The sequence below is a fragment of the Aythya marila genome (assembly GCF_965140915.1).
Source record: "Aythya marila genome assembly, chromosome: 9".
Classification (NCBI taxonomy): Eukaryota; Metazoa; Chordata; class Aves; order Anseriformes; family Anatidae; genus Aythya; species Aythya marila.
Window position 1 is genome coordinate 15,884,379 of NC_139050.1, and position 20,623 is coordinate 15,905,001.

At 46.6% G+C, this 20,623-nt stretch overlaps 1 protein-coding gene across 7 annotated transcripts in view; it reads right to left on the minus strand.

The window, feature by feature from the left end:
• LPP (LIM domain containing preferred translocation partner in lipoma) overlaps positions 1-20,623 on the minus strand; it is a 331,358-nt gene that overhangs the window by 203,769 nt on the left and 106,966 nt on the right. For all 7 annotated transcript variants that reach the window (XM_082767516.1, XM_082767513.1, XM_082767515.1 and 4 more), the window contains one exon: positions 12,257-12,458. In XM_082767516.1, coding sequence (XP_082623642.1) covers positions 12,257-12,449 — 193 coding nt within the window. In that variant the 5' untranslated portion in view covers positions 12,450-12,458. The remainder of the gene's footprint in view (positions 1-12,256; positions 12,459-20,623) is intronic.

The following is a 20,623-nucleotide window of genomic DNA, read 5'->3' on the forward strand; positions in this document are numbered from 1 at the left end:
CACAAGGTCACTTCTCCCTCTCGAAGGCACACATCTTGTTCTTTCCCACGCAGGCTGAGTGCTGATGCTCACAGAGCAGTCGATCAGGTAACTCTCTCACGTTACAAACCCAGCTGCCTGTCCTGCTGCAGAGGAGGATTAGAGGCTTGAACGCCACAGGCCCACTGTCGGCAGGAACGGGTTAACAAGGAAAATGGGATCTACAAATTTAATCCAAATCTAAGGCATCAGGATATGGAGCCTCTCTGAATGGAGTAAGCAGAAGACGAATGCACTACAACACCTCATACATTACCTGTTAAGGCTGTGTGGTCTCATGTCTGGGCTGGTATCAGAGGAGATGCAGGCCAGCTGTGATTTTACCCGGGTCACGCTTCTTTCATGTGTTGCCTCTTGTCTTTATAAATTCGTTTTCACGTAAGACAGCTGTGTCAGACCTGAGCTCCCAATGCAATTTTCCTTCTACACTTGCAGAATGAATTCAGTCAGCCAGGTCCCGCTTTCCCTTGGGTACCACACAAGGAATTACAAAACGGCTCGATTTGTGCCCAAATGGAGCACAAAAAGCCAGTGCAAAAAGTGATGTCAAACACCATGAGGGGAAAGGACCCAATGACAAAACCAGGATCTGTGGGAGAACCTCAGTCCCAGGACAGTGAGGGGTGGTGATTGGGAACATCAATTCTGTTCATCAGTTGGGACCATTCGATGAGCCCGTTCCTGATAGGACACCATGGCACCACAAAACACCAAAACACCATTTACAAACAAATTTCCGGACCCAAAGTGCACTTCAGCCTCCCCCAGGCCCCCGTGCCTTCACCTCTGACATGGCAGGAGGGTAAGCCTGAGCAGCAGGGAGGCAGTTTACAAGAAGGAGCTTAATTGTACTGCAGTTTTAAAAACCAATACAGAATTAATCATTTTGCAGAAGTTGTGCTCTCTGCCTGGGGGGCTGCTTGGCTGCGTTGAGGAAGTGCATGGTGTTGACTTCCCAAACTGAGTCACCATTACAGGCCCTGGGCGGTATTTATAGAGTTGGGGGAAAATTTCCAGGAAACATCACTTACTGGCACTCCTAAAAATAGCAAAGGAAACTCTTCAATTACTAAACTTTTAAGGAAGAAAGTCTTTCTTCTTCGTGACAAGACAGCAAAGCAGCAGCCTCTCTGATTTGTTTGGAAGCAGTTACAATTAATATTGTTCCTTATCTCACTTTTCCCTGACAGCAGTAGATGTTGCTCCTAAGCTATTAATTCTGAACAGCTGCAAGGTTGCTTTTTTCTCCTCTCTCTTCCACTGATTATTTCCAGGATAAGATGCTGAAGTCAGCCTCATCTCAGGAAACTTTAACAATTCTCTGCTGGAACACGTCTGCAATACAATCCATAGGCTGAGCCAGAGATCTCTCACACACGTACTTGAGCAAAGCCAGGTACCAACAACAGCACGAGTTTGGCAGCCCAGAGGTTGGCCCAAACCCTTTAACCAACTGTCCAGGACCCCAGTTTGGGGGAATTGTTGCAGCCTTCGTCAAACCACCTGAATCTGCAGGTTAACCTGTCTCTGGAAGTCAAGCTATCCCATGGAGGGATGAGCCAATTCCTCCACACAACCTAGACCTGCGTTGGGATGGAAAAGCAGACAAAACCACAGGGAGGGCAGGATTTGTGGCTGGATGAGTCACCTAGAGGTATCTGTTCTCCTCCACAAATGCAAGAGTTTCTCTGTCTCCTCAGAGCCAGGCTTTCAGCGAGGAAAGCGAGGCTTTCAGAAACATTCTTTCTCCTCAATAGCTTAAATGATGTAACTGCAAATCTGGGAGAGGCTCGACCATCTTAACCTTCCCACTAAACACACTTCGATTTATGCTCTTGCTTCGTGAGGCTGGGCAGACCACTCCAGACCCAGTCCCCTTTGCCATGGCAGTGGCATACCCCATCGGGAAGGCCGTAAGCTGGCTGACTACAGAAGTGCAACTTACTGAGAGAAAAAAAATATCTTTTAAAAGCATAAGATATGAGCCTATGAGCTTCTCCCCATCCTGTATACCAAATCAACATGACAGAATTTATTATTATGACTGCCACACTGCCCTCACCACTGCCCTCCCCTCTGAGCCCTGGGGCCAATGTCAGCCAAAGAGCACAGAGGACGAGGAGGCCTCCGAGGCCTTCCCCTCCATGGAAGAGACCGTACCGGGCATGGACTTGGCCGGCACCTGCCCCATTTGAGTGCCCAGCCCAAGCACGTTGGCTCTGGCTCTCCCCAAAGCCATCTGTCAGCCGGCACAAAGCCCGTGACCCTCACGGGGCATGAAGGCCCATGCGAGGCCCACCGAGTTTGTTGTGCGCATGCCACCGCGGGGCCGGCAGGCACAGCAGCGTGCCTCGGCTGGCTCTGACACGGGAGGCATGCAAAGCACTCGTGCAGATAAGATGCTCCCCTCATGTCTTGCATGAGACGTGCCGACCTCCCCCCAACCCTTTCTCCTTGGCATTGTTAAAGATAACATGAAAATCTGCTACTTATTTCTCCGAACGTCTCTGTTTTAAAGGTTCTCCCCCTCCCTGTTTTTCTGAGGCCAATTAAAAATAAAAGTTTACCAGGAAGACGACAAAAAAAAAAGTGCCTGATATCATTGGATTCAGCCTGTAAGGATCTCACACATAAAAGAATTATGTCCCTGAGCACTTTCCAGCAGACTTTCAGAAAATTTCATCTTTCTACTTCCCTGGCTGGATAGTCTGTTTGAGTAATTTTCTCTTTCTCCTGGGGTTGGTTGCTAAGAGACGCACTATTACTTCTCCCTCTCTTATGACCCGATTACTGTGATCAGCAAAGACAGCGTGCAGACAACAGCCTGACACAGCTCATACAAGGACATCGGGCTCGTTACAAAATGATGGACTGTATTAACACTCTGCAGCCCCTCCGCTCGCCGCGGCCTTTGCCGAGTCTCCAGGCACAACTGGGGGCTTTTACTTCCCCGGCTTCTGAAGTGCGCCTTCAAACATTTTAAATCACAGGACTGGGAAGGGAGAAGAATGGACTTTTACCTCCTGTGTTTCACTGCCTGTCAGCCGGAGCAGTGTTAATGGATCCTTATTGAGAAACGCTCCTTTCCTTCCCCTACCTGAGAAGTGGCTCGGGAACTATTATTATCCCTTTTCACCCTCCTGCAAAAACTTCGCAAATACACAACGCGCTTTGGGTTCGCACATTCCTTCAGACAATTCGGTGGCATGTTGTAAAGCTGGCGCCGACACTTCAGGGGTTGAGAGGTGACTTGGTCCTGCGAAGAGCTGAGCTGCATTGCTCTGGATGAGCACGGGATGAAAATGATTCCACTGTAGGTGCACCGGGGTCCCAAGGAAGCCAGCATGACCCCCAAAGCACTCCCAGCACGTGCTGAAATGGCCATGGCCTGGCACTGAGCCCTCTGGAGAAGACCCCGAGTGTCAGGGCTGGTGGGGAGCAGGCCGAGATGGGAAACTTGGAGCTCAGACTGTGTGCATTGAGGGGAACATGGGGCAAGAAGTTAGGGGAGCTGATTTTGTTGATGTTGCTACCAAAGAACAGGTCCACTGCCAGCAGGTATAGCTCAGGAGAAGGTCACCGACCTCACAGACCTTCAGTCTACACTTTGCAAGAATTTAACTCTCATCAGATTAGCTTTTCATAGTATAAATTTTAAATGTCATTGATTATATCAAACCTACTTTTGAAAAGATTGTGTTTACCAGCACCGTTTTCCTACCGTTACCAGCCCCTTCTCTTCCCACCAGCTTGCCTGCAGCAGACCCTTACACACCAGGCAGCTGGACCAGGCTACCGTAGAATATCTAGAAAATGCACTGCTAAATCTTTCAAAATAGATTTTAAACAGAGGTGGCCCAGCTGTCCAGGCCCCTCCTCCTACAATGGTTCCTTACCTCCATGGCATTTCCCATAAATTCAGTGCTCAACAGAAAAAAAAAAAATCAGCTCTTATGTCAGCACGATTTCTACCATGCTACCAACAAGCCCTTTATGCCAGGCTCTCCATTATGGTTTGGTCATGTCTAGACTAAACCAAAACCTCCCCTGAGTCACTGTCATCTCAGGAATTGGCGTTGAAAAAGACCTATGAGTCTTTTGGTCTGTCCCCTCTCCAGGCGGCATTCTCCTCTCTGGAGAGGAGCCTTTGCAGTCTGCTCGGCACCCAGAGCAGCCGAAGGGAGCTGGGTGCTTCTTGGCACGTGGCTGTGCCAAGAAATTGCTGGATGTGTAACTCCAGCACTGTGCTCTGCAGCTCCTGAAATAGTTCGGGTAAATCCCCAATCCCCTCGTAGGCTCTGAGAGCACGCTTGCACATTCTTTCATTGCTGCAACCTTCCAAGGTGCATGCTAGTTAAGGATGCCAAGAGAAGGGGAATTTTTTAGATAGTGATGTCTGTTTATTAGGAACTAGACCTGCTCATCCCCTTCTGCTTAAACTTTCTCCTCTGCAAAGCCAGAGCTGCAGGACTCTGGGTCCCACCCTCGGACCCTCAGCTCTTGCACCTAGTCCATCTTCATGTGCTTCACTTAAGTGACGAGCATTTCAGGCCTCGTATATTTATTCCAAATCATAATTGTGTAGTGTTCGCTGCCAGAAATGCCTTCGCTCTGGCCACAACTACAGCTTCTGTGGCTTCAAGAGTTGCTCATTCATTCTTCTAACCTTTTATTAGACCAACCTGTAATATAATCCAATAGACATTTATTGGTTGCTCTGACTTAGCAGTACTCCGTCTGGCAGAGTAAAAAAGCTTTAGGCAGAGAAAAGGAAAAAAAATATACGTATAATCCTTTATTATAACAGTTAGTTTTCAGGGCATAAAAAAAAGCTGCATCGAGTGAACGAGAGCAAAAAAATAAAAAATGTTACTTGACTGTTAACTGTCATATAACAATTGTTATTATTTAACAGACTAGCATCTGGAGGATGTTAAAATTTCAGATTAAAATAAAAGGGACAAGTGCTGCCTGCTTGAATTCAAGCTATTTCAGCATTAACATTGCTCTCTCGTTTTGATTGGGCACCACAGCCCTTTAGAACTATATAGAGAACAAACATTATCTTTTTAAAAGTAGGTTTGATATAGTTGATGACAGATGTTTGCAATTTGAGTTATAAAAAGATGGCTTCTTTCCAATCCAGTGTATGTCAGATCCGTCTTTTTTTTTTCCTTCCCTTTTTTTGCCCTTTTTCTTTATTCTACCCAAACTATTGTGGTTCACAGAACAGGCCACTGCAAAGATGAATCACTATTCAATGTTTGAAATAATGAAGTGGAAAAATTAAATATAGTATCTCGAAAGAACAGACAGGAGGAAAGGAAAAAGAGAAAAAATATGCACGGCAGAAAAAATTAAAAATCTACCTGCTGAGGAGTGTAATGTTTGCTTTACGATACCAAATAACAAAGAAAATACAAGCTCACTCACCAGAATGAAAAACAAGGCTAGGTATTACTTCAAGCAGTTCCCAAATAAGTGGCAATATGTTCCAAAGCCTCTGAAAGTTTAATATTTGTAATTCTAACAAAACACAGTCAGAATTGTTAATAAAACCCGGTGGCTTGACTTGACATTTTGTGAACTACAGATAAGTATACTGGTTCAATAATAGTCTTTATGCACCTGTTCTATGTTGCATTTTTTCCCAGTGCTATTATCTGAGGTGGTATTTCAGAAAAGAAAATGTTCATCCTGAGAGCAAAGCCAAGAGCACAAACCTCCGTATTTGTCTCCAGCAAAAAAAGAAAAAAAAAAAAAAAAAAAGAAAAAAGCAGACTCAGACACTATAATCCAGCCCGAGCAGTAACTTCTGGTGAGATGACTGCAATCAAAGCGGTAGGGCCCACCCAGCGCTGGTTTATTTCCACCAGGGAGAACGCCAAGTCCTGACGCTGGTCACCGCACCGCAGACACCGCAGCAAAGCTCGGTCTCCGTTTAACTTTAAACACAAGAAAAGAGGTTGAGAGGAACCGAGGCAAAAAGGCAGGGGACCAGCAGAAAGGGATGCTACTGCTTGGCCAGCATGAAGGGTATGGAGTCTGTCTAACCACTATCAAGGTTTCATAAGCCATGGAGCAGAGGGGCCGCTACCCAGGCACAAAGGCACCAGCTTGGCCTTGTGTCTTCAGCGCGGCTCAGCTTGCTCGGGGTGATTTAAATCCACTATTACACAAATGAGAACCACCACTAACTTCCAACTGGTTTCACTTGGTTCTTAACCAACGGGGAAGAGGATGTCATTAAAGGGAAATCAATCGAGACTTCCGAAAGGCTGCTCCAAACTGGTTCTCGGCAACCCCGTAATGAGGGACCCCCAGCTTCCCACGTGTTCTGCGCGGTTTGGGGGCTTGGTCCGCCCGTTAAATGCTCTTGTGTGGAAGGTAGCAAAGCCACCACAAAGAGGCCTGCAGATTTAAGTTCATTTTCCCTGGCTGTATTTTCTAAGTGCCTGTGGATGATGCAGTCCTGACACTAATGAATAAAGTATTGCTTCATCTGCTCCATTTCATTCCGCACAAGAAACACATGGAAGAACGAGAGCAAGAATTTAGAAGGGCTTTAAAAGTTTATAATACTCGTTTCAAAAAAGCTTTCTTTAAAAAACAAGCACCGACGTGGGGGCTGTGCTTAGGCAGTCAGGATGATTTGCAGCAGTGGCAGCCCTCTTTATTCCCACAACATTTCTCATCTCTGCGAGCGCAATCCTGAGAGCGTGATGGCAGCGGAAAAGGGTTACAGCATTTCTCAGCCTATTTTCCTGTCCCATCACCGAGATGCTGCCTCACTCCCGGAGCTTCAGTGCTTTTATCAGCTGGCGGCAGAGCTGGAAGCAGACTAGCAGGTCCTGCTGGAAACTCCCTGGGATTTGCAGGACCCAATCCAACATCAAAACGAGTGGATAACTGCACATTGCCGTGCCTCATGTGGGCTGCAGCAGCAGCCCAGGTGCTCAGCTCACAGCACGTGAAAGGTAGCAAACCTTTGCTTCTACCACGATGAAAGGGCATTGAACTAAATCCCATTATCTCGTGTTAGTTTGGGGCTGAGCGCATGCAAACCACCACCAGAGCACGGCTGGCACAGGGCTCATGTGTGTGAGCCTCCTGCCAACTACGAGCAAAACTGAACAAAATGCCCCAAAAGCTCGTGGGAAGCAGTAAGGAGAGCAGGTACACCTCTGCCACGCAACCAAGCGCAGCCCTTCCAGCAGCAGGGTTTGCTCATGCCATGCTATGGTGCAGACCCAGCACAGACAACCAGAAAAACAACGGGGGAAAAAAAAAAAGCAGAAAAAATGCAGAATCTCCCAAGTCAGCCTGAATTTATCCTTTCAGGGCTCTCATCCAAGTAATGAATAGACTCTGGAGCGGTTTAGTTTCTATGAACTGTCAAAGACTGCAGAGCAGGGAACAGCACAGCTAAAACACTGAGTGTCTATTCCAATAAATCCATACCCAGGCTTCAAAAATTAGACAGAGATACTGATAGCAGCTGCTGTAAACAAAACCCACTAGGTATATTTGCCTACAAGAAAAAACAAACAGCATGATAGTTCACGCTCCCGGTCCCTTACAGAGGCAGCAGAATATAATTAGCCACTGCTCGAGATTCTCCACATAGATGAAGAGGAGGAGGGCAGAGAGGGTCAGGACCTGGGAAACCTGCATCAGCCAGGTTCAAGCATACACGACGTGGTGTCAACTACATAAGCTCGCCCTGGAGCCAGCACTGCTGCTGTGCCTTGCCTCGTGAGTCGCAGCCCTCTCCTCCAACTAGGGTAGATGGAAGGAGGTGGTTTTAAGAAATAAAAACAAAGACGAAAACCGCAAAGACCTGCGCATGAGCCTTGTCATTCACTATACCTGAAAGTGCCCCCAAGGAAAGAAAGGAGGAGAATGAAAAAGCTTGCATTAATTCTCATCTCTTCGTTTAGTTTCCGTTATTAAATCCATATTAATCGTTTCTGCGGGTATTACATTCACCAGGGGTGGCAACTGCAAGGAAAAGACAACGGCACTGACAAACACAGAATTCAGAAGGAGTTGGCGGCATAAACTCAAGTGGCTGATTTTGCAAAGCCTGTCCTCACAGCCTCCAAAAGGGTAACAGAGAAACCTGCCCAAGCGCTGTGCAACCCCATAAACTCCACGACTGTCCTGGGAGGGATGTTATCTGCATGGCCCTTTGTAGCCAGGGCTGGACCTGTGCTATCTGTCTCACACACACGCCTGGTCACATCCCTGCAAATGAAATATATTGCAAGACGATGAGGACAGACGGAAGCCTTCCCCCCATGCTTCCTAGCCAGGTGGTACTTTTCATCCCAGTGCTGGTAAATGCTGGGCTGTAAAGCCCACCCCTGCCTGGGGAGCAGCCTCCCAGGGCCCATGGGCTGTGCTTGATTTGCATCAGCCCCGTGCTGCTCCCGGGCTTGCACCACTTCGTGTCTGTGGGGTTTTACTTGGAGGGGAGGGGAAGGCAAAGGGGAAAGAGCTTTTGCGGTTATGAAAACCAGCTTGAAACCAAAAGGATCCAAACCAAAGGCAAATCACACCACAAAGCCTGACACTGTGACTGCACTCAAGCCATCCGATAACCTGAGGAGCCCCGGCTCGGGCTTTTCTGAGCACCCGAGGCTGCACAGTTTTGAAACTCCTGATTTTGGCCTCGCAAGCTTTTTTACTGCTTGAACGTCTGGATACCTAATTTGGATTTCCACTTTAGCTCATTTGCAGCTATGTTTCCTCCCCACAGACACTTGCTTTTCTTGCACAAAACCATCTCCCCCTAGCCCGAGCAGCTCTCCTTCCCCTGGGGGGCACAGAGGGAGCTGTGTAGGACATCAGGCACCTGCACGGGGAGGGATTGCAGCGCTCACGCCTCTCAGGATCAGGCCCACGCTGAGCAGCAGCGTTTGCACCCTTGGGTTGAACTTATTGAAAACAGACCCCAGCAGTGACTCTTCCCACGGAGAGAGCGTGCAGGGATTTTGGCAGGGTGCTGCAGAGGGCTGAGAGACAGCGAGAGGAAAGCATCTCCCTCTCCCACGTGCCGGGGAGGAAGGATCGGAGATGAAGAGCAGCAGCAAGGGCCCATATGGACGGGGTGGGGAGCAGATGAGCCCCAGCACACCGCCATGCCAGCACGGCTCCTGCAACCCAGCAAGAGCTGCCACCCGCCAGCCCGAAACCCCAGCACAGAAATTCATCCCCACCCCAAAGAGAGAGGCTAAGACAAAGCAGGAGGTACAGACCCTGCAAAACAGGGAGGAAGCATTTGGGGTAAGCAAGGTTAATCCTCCACGAGCTGCTGCCACAGGGCAGGCTAGCACGAAATCCTCCAGAAAGCCAGCCCAGACCACAGCACATGGAAGTCCAGTCTGCTGTTTGTAGGGTCTGTAAAAACACAGCAGTCCCCACCTTTCTGGCTAGCTGTTCGGCAGAAACCCATGCAGCACGTTAATCAGAGCTGTGTTCTTATTTATTATTATTATTATTACTACAGTCATATCCCAAGGTCCCCAAACAGATCCCTGTGACTGCAAGACTTGTTTTTTTCTCTGCTGAGGTGACAAATCTAGCTCACAACAAGCCTCAGCGAGGCACTGTGGCAAACAGCGAGGAGGGGGACTGGCACCACCGAGAAAATTGCTCACTTAGCTGGTCTGAACCACGCACGTCTTGACTGCTTCCAGCACATTAAAATGCTCCTGTTTTATAAACCGCTGGCTGATGCGGTTTCTGTTTTCGTTTTACTCGTTTAACTATTTCTAACTTGCTTCGAAGTTCTGTTTTCATTGGCACCTCCTGGCTGGCTTTTGTGCAGGGATCCAGAAAAGCATAAAAGTCAAGGTGGGACCAAGAAAAGGCCACCGCAGAGGCACCAGAGCCACATGAGAGGCCAAAGGCTGGAGGAACTTGGGTCCAGCCCCTCCTTGTGCACACAGGTGCCTGGCTCACAGGTTTTTCATTCTGGTGTCTTCCCAGTGGAGGGATGAAAATACACTGGAGTACAACAGGGAGCCGCAGCACCTCCGCCTACGGCCTTGCAGCTCACCAGATGGGAAAGCCCCAGCTGAACAAATTTAGGTGGTGCCCCTTTAGGCAGCGGGACACGGAGCTGTCTCCCTGGCTGAATCATTGCTGCAAAACCAACAGAGGTCGTTGAAGAAACAATTAGGGGGCTCGGAGGAGAGAACAGAGCCATAAAAAGTGAATGAGGCATGGCGAGCTAAATATTTTCTTGCTGTCCCTCCTCACCTGCCAGATCCCCAAAGCCTCGTGTTCTCAGGGTTATATAGGGTTGAGCTAATGGCTTTGCACCAGCTGCTGACGCCGACTGGCAGCGTGTCACCTTCTGGAAGTGGATTAGCTTAAGCTGCCCATACGCCATCACATCACTAAGCCAGTCCCTGACCGGGTCTTTGCCATCCCTCAGTTCTTCCAAGCCTGTCCGGTGACGACAGCATCTCTAAAAGCCCAGAATAATGTGAGGCAGAGGACTGATATGGAAAAAAAATAAATACAAGTCTGCAAAGGTCTCCTGTAAATTCCCCAAATCTCCCCATTTCTAACAGACCAGATGCTGGCAGGACTGGGTAGCCCATGTTGCATGAGGAACGCTTGCATGGCTCACCCACCCCTCCCAGCCTGCAGCACCCGGGTGCTGCTCTGCTCCTATGGGAAGTCTCCTTCCCCAAATGCCAAGGAACAGATTTTTTTTTTAGAAGGTGGTGATGTTCCTGAGTCACTTATTATCAGATCTACAATAATTAAAGCATCAACAATTAAGGCATAGTGACATTTCTGACAAAAAATAGTGGGTGATCAACAACAGTTTTCCTGGAGGAAAAATAAAAGTGTCACTTTTCATTATTATTTTAAGTTTTAGGGGAATTAAAAAAATAACAATCTTTTTTTTTTTTTTTTAAGAATTCCACTTTACTTGAAAGTGACATTTTCACTGCACTTCAGAAATGGATTATTTTTACTTTTTTTTTTTTTTTTTTTTTTAATTCCAAATGTCTTTCTCTTCCCCTTACTTGCTAATGTTTTGTTACTGAAGGCAACAGAACAGGTGCATATGACTTAGTTTCTCCCCTCCAACACATTTTCTTTTTTCGTTCCGAATTCTCTGAAGTTAGAGTGGCAGAGGGAAAAAAACGAAGCACTAGTCAGACTATTCCAACTTTCCTACTAAACACCCTTAACTTTAGAAAATTGCTTAAGTGTGAGATTTTATATGTTGCTTTGTTTTTCTTTCCCCTTTCTGTTACCCTGTAGTCTTCCTGAAAATGCACACAATTTGAAAAAATAAGAGTAGAAAAAGGAAAAAAAAATACAGATGAGATTTATGTTACGGCACTCGATACAAAAGAAGGAAAAGTGGAGATGGAACAAAGTAGCACATCCAAAACTGAAAATCAAAGGCTGGTTTGGCAATTTTCTTGAATACAACTGAGTTTGTTCCTGCTTTTATCCCTGCCTCCACATGTCCGTAGAACAGGAACCCAACAACTGTGTTTGCTGCTCAACTGCATGAAGAGAGCAGGGCTGTTAAAGCAGGGGGTAGAGCACGGCTGACATGTGGTGATCGGTAGGCTTTTGTTTTACTGACAGAACATCTTCAGAGGTTACTGTAATGGTTGTGTAAATATCCACATAATTATACCATTAAGTTATTTCACATTCAAGAGCCTGCCACAGTAGATGAAAAAGAATAAAACTGAATCAAACCAGCAGGCTGGAGAGGAGGCATGCCTAGAACCATTCTGCCAAATCCATGCCCTAACACCTCTACCCACATCCCAAACTCCATCCCATGTTTGTAGAGGATTCCCATTGTGCTGACACACAAAAAGAAACATCAAGGAGAGTGCTCAAGCTCTAGCTCCTTGGATCAACACATAATGGCAAAAGGAAAAAAAAAATACAAAACTCATTGAAAAGCACCGATCTTGGAGATAGGACATCTGCTTCCAATTAAAACCAAGAAAAATCTGTCCCCCTGTCCTCCTCCAGCCCTGCTCCCTTCAGGAAGGTAGCTAGCCAGAGGAAGGGGGAAGAGATACTTTCACATTCTTCTTGATTTAAATGATCTCAAGAAGGGAGGCTGCCACAAATACATGAGCCAAGAGAAAGTCAAGCATGGTCTGTATTAAAGGTTACCTCCCTTGAATTAGACAGTTGCTTCCTCAAACAATTTACTCACCATCACCTCCTGGTTGCTTGTATGGGTTGTACTTTGGCTTGGGGGCAACAACGGGTGCAAACTTCTTTGGCGTCTGCTGGGTGGACACCGAAATGCTGGGAGTCCCAAAGGCATGCGTGGTCTCCATCCTCGCTGTGACGTGGCCAACAGGCTCGTTGGTACTCTTGGGTGGCAGCCAGGACGGGTGGGACATGGTTCAGATCTGAGGAGAGGCAAACAAGGATCAATCGCACATGCATTAGGAAGTTAGGCTGGGGAGCTAACAGTTGTAAACTTTGCTAATTTGTTAAATTAAACCCACAAAATATGTAACGTGATTAACCTCTGCATGTTTATCTTTAAGCGCGTTGGTCCCACTGCACAGGAATTCAGATCCGAACTTGCATTTCTTTCTCCAGTTGGTTGGAATTACTGATCAGCTCCTTGCTGGTGTCTGCAAGAGTGTTGTTATTTTCCTCTTCTTACCAGAGTTGAGGCAGGCTGATACCCCGGAGGAGCCCATCACTCCCACCATCTATTCAGCACGATAGCGATGTATTTGCCTTTCCCTGTTAGGCTTTTGTGAGTACATTAACGTAGAGCACTGCAGGTGCTCTGGGGACAAGTGTCATTACAGGCAGGCAGACACACTTCCAAAATACACCTTTAGCACTTTTCAACATGTCATTTGTGGCCCCAAATCCCACTGTCGTTCATTTAAACTTTTAAGAAAAAGGATTTCAAAAGCAGCTAATCCTTCCTGATGCCTCCATTTCTGAATGCCCAGCTTAAGATATTTTAAAAGCACGTCAATTTTGAAAAAACGCCAGGATTCCAAAACCACTGACAACCAGGCTCCTTTTAGACATCTCAACTTGTGTAACAGAAAACAGAGGCAGCCCAAATCATTACTTATTTATGAAAATCTTGGCTTCGGTCTCTTTAAAAGCCTACATCACTTTTGAGAACTGGACTCAACGCTGCTGAAAATATTGCCCATAAAAAACCTGTTTGTAATGGGCTGACCTGCAATGAACAAGTGCTTTCCACTGCACACAAGCCACAGCCGTTGGGGAGCTGCGATGGTCCTACAGCACCAGCACGTTATGCCTCTAAGCTGGTTTTGAGCTGTGGTGAGGAAATAAAGACCCCAAACGGACAAAAGCCACTGCTAATTTTGGAGCCCTTGAGTGCCGGTCACTTCTGCCCGTGTCCTGCTTCGGTGCTGGGACTCGCCAGGGCTCTGGAAACCAGGCACAGCTGGGACTTGCTCTGGAAAGATTTGTTTAGATCAGAAAGGCTGGAAAAGGATCAGTGCGAGAGACAGCACCGGGCCAGAGAAGACATTAGCTGACTGCTGTTGCGTAAAAGCATTTCCAGCTGGGCACGGCAGGGCAAAGCAAAGGCACGGCTGGATTTGCAGAGGGGTCTCTCGCTGCTGCCAGGGCAGAGATGCTCGGGAGTCCCAGCTCTGCTGAGTGCGGCAGCACAGGGCTTTAGTGGCTGGTGCGAGCAGTCCTCTGAGGTCAGGGTGGGGAAGATGAATGGGGACAGATGAAGGATGGCCTCTGGCAGATGTACACCCCCTCGGAGTGAAATCATTACCAAGCCCCACAGCGCAGCAGCTCTTGAGCTGTTCTGACACAGCTCTGTGGTCACGCATGCAGCCATCTATTTGAATGTCTCACGGGGAGGCATTTCCAAAGCTGAGAAGTGCAGCCACATATAGCCAGCTGTAAAGGTCAGTGCTTAAAATCCGAAAGCAAACGCATGACTGATATTGTCACCTCCGCCACGTCCCATTAGACAAGGAGACCGAGGAGATCCTCACTGATATGTGGGGGAATGCAGGGCCACCTCCTGCCTACCTGGGCATGTTCTTGGTGCCTCGAAGTGAACACTTCCAGGCACACGTCCATGCACACACGCTTCTTAGAAACAAGTAACATTGGAGCTCTGCAACCAGCCCCCAGGATTATATGGAAAATTTAGGCATGAGGAAGTCACTTCTGACAGTGCATTTAAGTCTACCTATAAAAAAAAAAAAAAAAAAAAAGGAGATATCACACTTCATTTCCCCTTTCTGCTAATTTGGGCTCAGGTGTCACTAGAAATGTCAAGACCAAGCAGTTGGGGTTTAGGTACGGAGCTATTTTGCCAACTCACCCTGACTGGCAAAGCATCTGCCTCCGAGAAGCTTTATGGTGGAGCAAGATCAGTTGAGTCCTTTATTGAAGAAGCATATAAGGACTCTTGGATTTGAACCAGAGAAAGTAGTCTGATGGACTCCTATATGGACAATGGTGCCCCAGCAATTTGCTGTTAGACAGTAATGCTGAATCAGTGGGGGGCAGAAGTGGGAAAGGAGCAAGGTCTCCACATGGGGCAGTACCTCCAGCTGACAGCAATGCTTGTTAAACCGTACGCCTCTTCTAGCCTAAGACTCCTCCAGGTAACAAGCTTCTTACTGGAGGAGTCATTTCTCCTTAAAGCCTGCAAAGAAAAGCCAGTCCCAGTGTCTGACCCAGCACTAGGAAATGGGCAATTTGTGGTCATTTTCCACCTCTTTCACTCTTTGTGTGCGAGAGGAACCACCATGTGCCAACTATCAGCCCCAGCACTCCCTCACCATGCAGCTGGACTGCTCGTGGTCACAGGTTTTGCAATCCCTACCGCTGGAGGACGAGCAGGAGGCCACTGGTGCCAGCACGGAGGGACTGGCTCAAAATGAAACGAGTGGAAGCGTGGCAGGGGCACCCTGGAGTCAGACAACCATCGAAGGCCGAGCTGCAAGGATGCATCATTCCCTCCCACATACGGCTGCCGGCCAAGCTCACGATGACAGTGCAGAGCATCATTCTGAAAGCAAGAAGTGAAAGGCAGGTCCTCCCCGCAGGGCTGCAGAGGAAACCAGCCGTGACGGGTGGGCCGAACCGCGCTCCCGCGGCCTGGTACTTCCCGTTACCAACACCAGCCCTGTCGGACCACGAAAATGACCATTAAAGCAAGGAGATTGACCTATCCTGCCACATCTTCCTCACACGTCATTCAAAGACGTAAAGGATGGCAATACAAGTCAGGCAACCCTCAGAGCAGACAGCAATGTGGGTGCTCAGCCTTAGCAGGACAGCTCTGAGCTCTGCTCTCTTACCACATCCGAAGGTGACCGTACCTTGCCCATTGCTGCAAGCATCCTGGAGTTTTATTCTGACAGGTTTTCAGCCCCTGGTTTGACATCTCGTATGAAAGATCATCCCACTGTAAAAAGCTCCCCCAGGCCCCTGGCATTACCTTCCCACTGATTCAAAGCAAACAAACAGCACTAACAAGATGATCATCATTCCTGCCCTGGCAGCTCCCCAGTTCTTCCTAACCCACCACCCAGGCAACGTGCCTTGGTCCCACTGAGCTCTTATGGTCTGCCAGGTTGGTGGCAGGGCCGGGTTGAGAGATGCAAGGAATATCTGCTTCAGCAGGCAGGTTGCACAGTGCTGGGGACAACCAACCACAAGGTGACATCCCAGGGAATGAGCTTAAAGAGCAGCCTGTTCTGACGGGCAGTTTGGGAATGTGCAGACCACGCTGCTGTGACTCGGTTGCTGACTGTAAGTTGGCATGCAGCTCCCTCCCAGCTACCCTCTAACACATTTGTTTTGGCGGCAGTGGTGTATTCTAATTGTTTCCCTGTTAGCCTTTCTATTCCTCTTTCTCCCCCTCTCATTTTCTGTTATGTATTTGCTGTCACTCGTTTTTGTTATCTGTGCCTTGACAATGTTTTCAGCAACTTCCCTTTTCCTCGTCTGTTCCAGCCCCAGCCTCGATTAAATTTAGCCAAACTACTTTGCAGAATGATGAAAAAGGAAAATGAACTAACTTCTTTTTAACAGCTGAAGCTGAACTTCTGGGTTTGTTCTGTTCTCCCCTCAACGTTTTTAATCTTTGCAGTGCACATGACTGTGTGCCTAGGGTAAAAGGCCAAGGGCAAGGCAATCTAAGGGTCTGTGGCTTTTTATGGAGCACATCACCCCATCTCCCTGCAGCCTGCTCCACAGTGGTGCACTCCGGCTAATTTAGACAAAGCAGTCAGCACTCCCTCACCATTTCCCACAATATTGCCTATTTTCCACCAGAAGCTTCTTTGGAGCAAAACAGATTAACATTTTTTGATGTAGACAAGTAATCAGAATAGCACAGGAAAACCTGTCTTACTCTAAACTTACTCTTATCTGTGTCACTGCCTCGGCATCGTTGTGCTTCCTGCACTTGGACGAGAACCTCCAAAAGGTAAAGGCAATGCTCTTCTGCATGGATAGCAAACACGACCAGCAAGAGTAAAGTGTATATTTCACTTTTGTCTTAGGAGTGTTTCCTTCCGAATATATATATATATATATATATATATATATATATATTTCTGCCAGTTCTACAATGAATAGTGTAGTTTTCAGAAGTTTCTAGCTGGGTGTGGGATGTAGAAGATTGCAAAAGTTGGTGACAGCAAGAAGGCAGAAGTCACTGAGAAACTCAAAAACTACAAAGAACAAAGCTGCATTGGATGTTGCAGGCTCGAGAGAGGTAAGTAACAGGAAAAATGCAATGAAGGGACCATCAGGATGGATGGATTGGGGGAACCCAAGAAGCAGGACCAGAAGAAAGATCCTGGGAGCATGCACACTGGCAGGGGATGATGGAGCTGTTAAAACAGCCGCATTGCCCATGTCTGTGGGTGAATACAAGCTCCTCCTTCAAGGTTAATAGCGGCTGGAATGAAAAACCATCAGATCCAGTATGAATCACCAGTTCTCCAAAAAAACAATTCCCCCACTGGAGGAAAGTGACTCTCATCAGCCTTTTGCTGTCCAAGCCAGCTACTGTTACTCCTCGTATGCCAAATGCAGTGCATTAAGGGCCTGATCCCTCTGCTGCTCCAGTCACCAGTTGGATCACAGAGCTCTCATCGAAAAGCTGAGGTGCAGGCTAAATCTCTGGTTGCCTCACATTTCTGCTTCAAGCAATGCATTCGTCAGGCACAGCTTCCCTTCAACGAGTCCCCTCCCAGCAGATCTAGCCATCCAACATTTAATACAGCCTGTCTGGAATGATCTTTGTCATCAGAGCCTGGGACCCGGGGAATCCTCCCACAGCAGCTGTGACCTCTTGTTTCCCAGTTTGTGCCCTATTTCCCTCTGTTTTGTCTGAAGTCTTCTGCATTTCTGCTTGCCTCTCACACAGCCACCCTCAGCAGTAACTCAACAGGTCCTTCCCCAGTCTGGCTACTTTTTCCTGTGACTCCTTACGCCTTGGCAATAACACTTCAAACCAAATTCACAGACTCACCCCATAAACTCCCCTAAATCTTCCTTCTGTCACCACTTTTGAAGTCCTGTTGACCATCTCGTCTAGCCCTCCTGCGTGTTGAAGGGTGTTGAACTCCACCCAACTCTTTTTCTGTGAAGCTTTGTTGAGCTGAAGAGTATTTGTTAGAAAGTATAAGCAGTCTCTACTTGAAGAATGCAACCAATGGAGAATCCACCGCAACACTAGGTAAATTGTTTGGGCAAGCAATTAAGCACCATAATTATAGCTTCTTCTTTATGTCTGGCTTAAATTTATCGAGCTCCACTTCCAACCACAGGATTTTGCTACACTCCTCTCATCTGCATTACTGACCTCCTTAGGCAGATCCTCTCAGAACACAGCCAGGTCTTTGGTGAAATCAAATTAAAACATTTAAATTAAGTATCAATTAAATACACTGTTAAGAACAGACTTCTCTTGATTTACTCGTGTATTTACTCTGAACTCTTCAATTTTTCAGCAACCTTTTGTGAAATGGTGGATGCTAGCATATGACCGTTTTTTCAAGAATGATAACTAAAAATGGAAAGGGTAATACAATGAATAATATCAAAGACAAAAACCATACTGAATTCAGCTGTGGCTGCCTGAGGTTCTGTTATCCTTCCTTCCTTGGAAGCAAGCATTAGTCATCATCTGCTTTTGGAGGTAGAGGATAAGACCGGACTAACTATGATAAATAACATTAAGAGCAAAGAGTGAAATCACACTGAATAAATAAGGAAAACAGCGTGCTCTGGTTCTATCATTAGGACAATCTTAATGCTGTAAATTCAGAAAATTCTAACCATGAAAGCACACACTGCAGCAGAGGAACTGGAATCCACGAATCCCAAGATGAGACCACACTATCTAAAAACATCAGACCAGGAATATCAACAGAAGATAATGCCAGGCTAATAAAATCCTGACAAGGCTTTTTTTTTTAATGTTTTTTTTTTTTTTTAAAAGCACATAACGGCTTGGTTGTTTTTTTTTTTTTTTTGCTTTTAATTACAGGATGTCATTCATCTTTGAGAAGCAAAGGTAAAACAGAGGGTTCCAAGTCAATTTAGCCTGCTATCAGATAAACAATGGAAGGGTAGAGTACCAATTTGTCTATTCTGAAATTGTTAGTACATTTGTCTCTGAGGCAGGCTGGCTTTCCTGTGATTAGACTGTTACCCAAATAAATCTTCATTTCATTTTCATATTTGTAACATGGACCAAATACTCCTTGGATGTTGATGGGCTTTGCCAAGACTGAAGAATTTGTCCCTGAGTTAATTAAGCTAATGCTATGCAGTGGGTAGAAACAGTGTTTAAGAAAAAACGAGGAACAACAGTCTGTTCTTCCAGACAGTCCGCTCTGTTGTCCATCCTACTCCTTCCTAAATCCACTGGCTTGATCTAGATCCATAATGTTCTTAGTATCACCCATGCACAGTTAACCATCAGCCTTAAGGCCACGGGGATGACAAGATACGGGGAGGCCAGTACTTTGTCACTGACACAAGACGCAGCTGGAAACCAGTGGTTTCTCTCGGATGCAATTCAGGAAGAGAATGGAGGCCTCTCCTCCGCTGGATGAGCAAAGTTCATCTCTATGGGCTTACAAGAGCTACATGTAGACAGGTAGATTGCAATCTCCCCATGCTCCCTTCTCTTCCATCCACACAACAGGACTCAAAGAGAAAAATTCTGGCTTTACTTCATCTTCCAGAAGAGTTTTAAAGACAAGTTCTAGCACTGAACCAAGGAGACATCCGTCCTGATGAAAAACCATGCCACACATTGCCCCTTCCAGTCACAGGTACAATCCACAACACTCAACATTTCTACTCTTCTTTTTTTTCCCCTCCTGAAATTTCCAAAAGCAGAACCCAAATGCTCTGCTGAAATACAGTTCTTTGCTTTGTCCTTATCACCTCCACTCCACTAATTATCCAAAAGCAGTAATTGAGGCTGACCAGAGAAATTTGCTCTTTATAAACTCCCAAAGCTGCTTGTTTCTCTTGGCATCGTTCCACTCTGAATGTTAATTTATTTCTCCATTTAGGGCCAGTGATCTCTAGCCATGAAGCTTTCCTGCTTCTTGTGGTCTCCAAAAGAGGACATAATGTCAAAATTCTGGTCTCATTAGAGGGCTTTAACCAAACATAGGAAGTACCATAGCTACTTACAAACTCAGCCCAAGCCCTCTTGGGATGTCTTTCCCATATGGTGCTATTTATCCTCATCAATTTTACATCATACGGGAAATTATGTGATTTGGGGAAATTGTGATCCCTTTTGAACCCCCTTAATTCTCGCTGATCTGCACAACATCTCACAAAGTTTAAGGCCTGTAGCACTAACCAGCCCAAAGAAGCTCCTCCTTCAGACGCTGCCAGTGGCAAACTGACTTGGGTTCTCAAACATCACATCAGCAACCAGGAGAACCGAAAAGCCACAAGAACAGCTCTGAGCACTGGGATTACTGGGGGGGATGACGTGACCCCAGTCGCTGCTTAGCAGCAGAGAGCTAGCAGGAGTCATTGAGCCCAGTGACCGTCTTTTTAAACCTTACACAAAAAAAAAGAACAAAACAACAAAAAACAACAAACTGATGCACATGGACTCCAATTTCTTGGGGCAGATCTCTCCCTGAGATTAATTTCTTTGCTTGCATATATTTCACACTGTTTCTGGACATTTGTTCATGTTTTGCTTTAGTCTTTTACAGCAGCTGTCAGCTGGAGCAAGTTGAAATCTCTCTCTCCCCTAGACCTAGATTTTCTTCCAATTGCTTGGATAGGGCTGGGTTTTGTATCCTCAGCTCAATCCCCTTAAAAAGAAAAAATTAAAAAAAATTGAAATCTCTTCTTCAGTTAAACGGGGCTGAAAGCATTCAGCAACTTCCTGCTATGGGACATCACTAATGTAATCACAGGAATTAAAGGAGAAAGAAACCTAGTTAGAGCACTGCCTGTGCTGAATTATTCCTCGATTCATATAATCTAGCATCATCTTGCTCTGGCTTTAACAGCTTCAATCAAATTTTTATGGGAT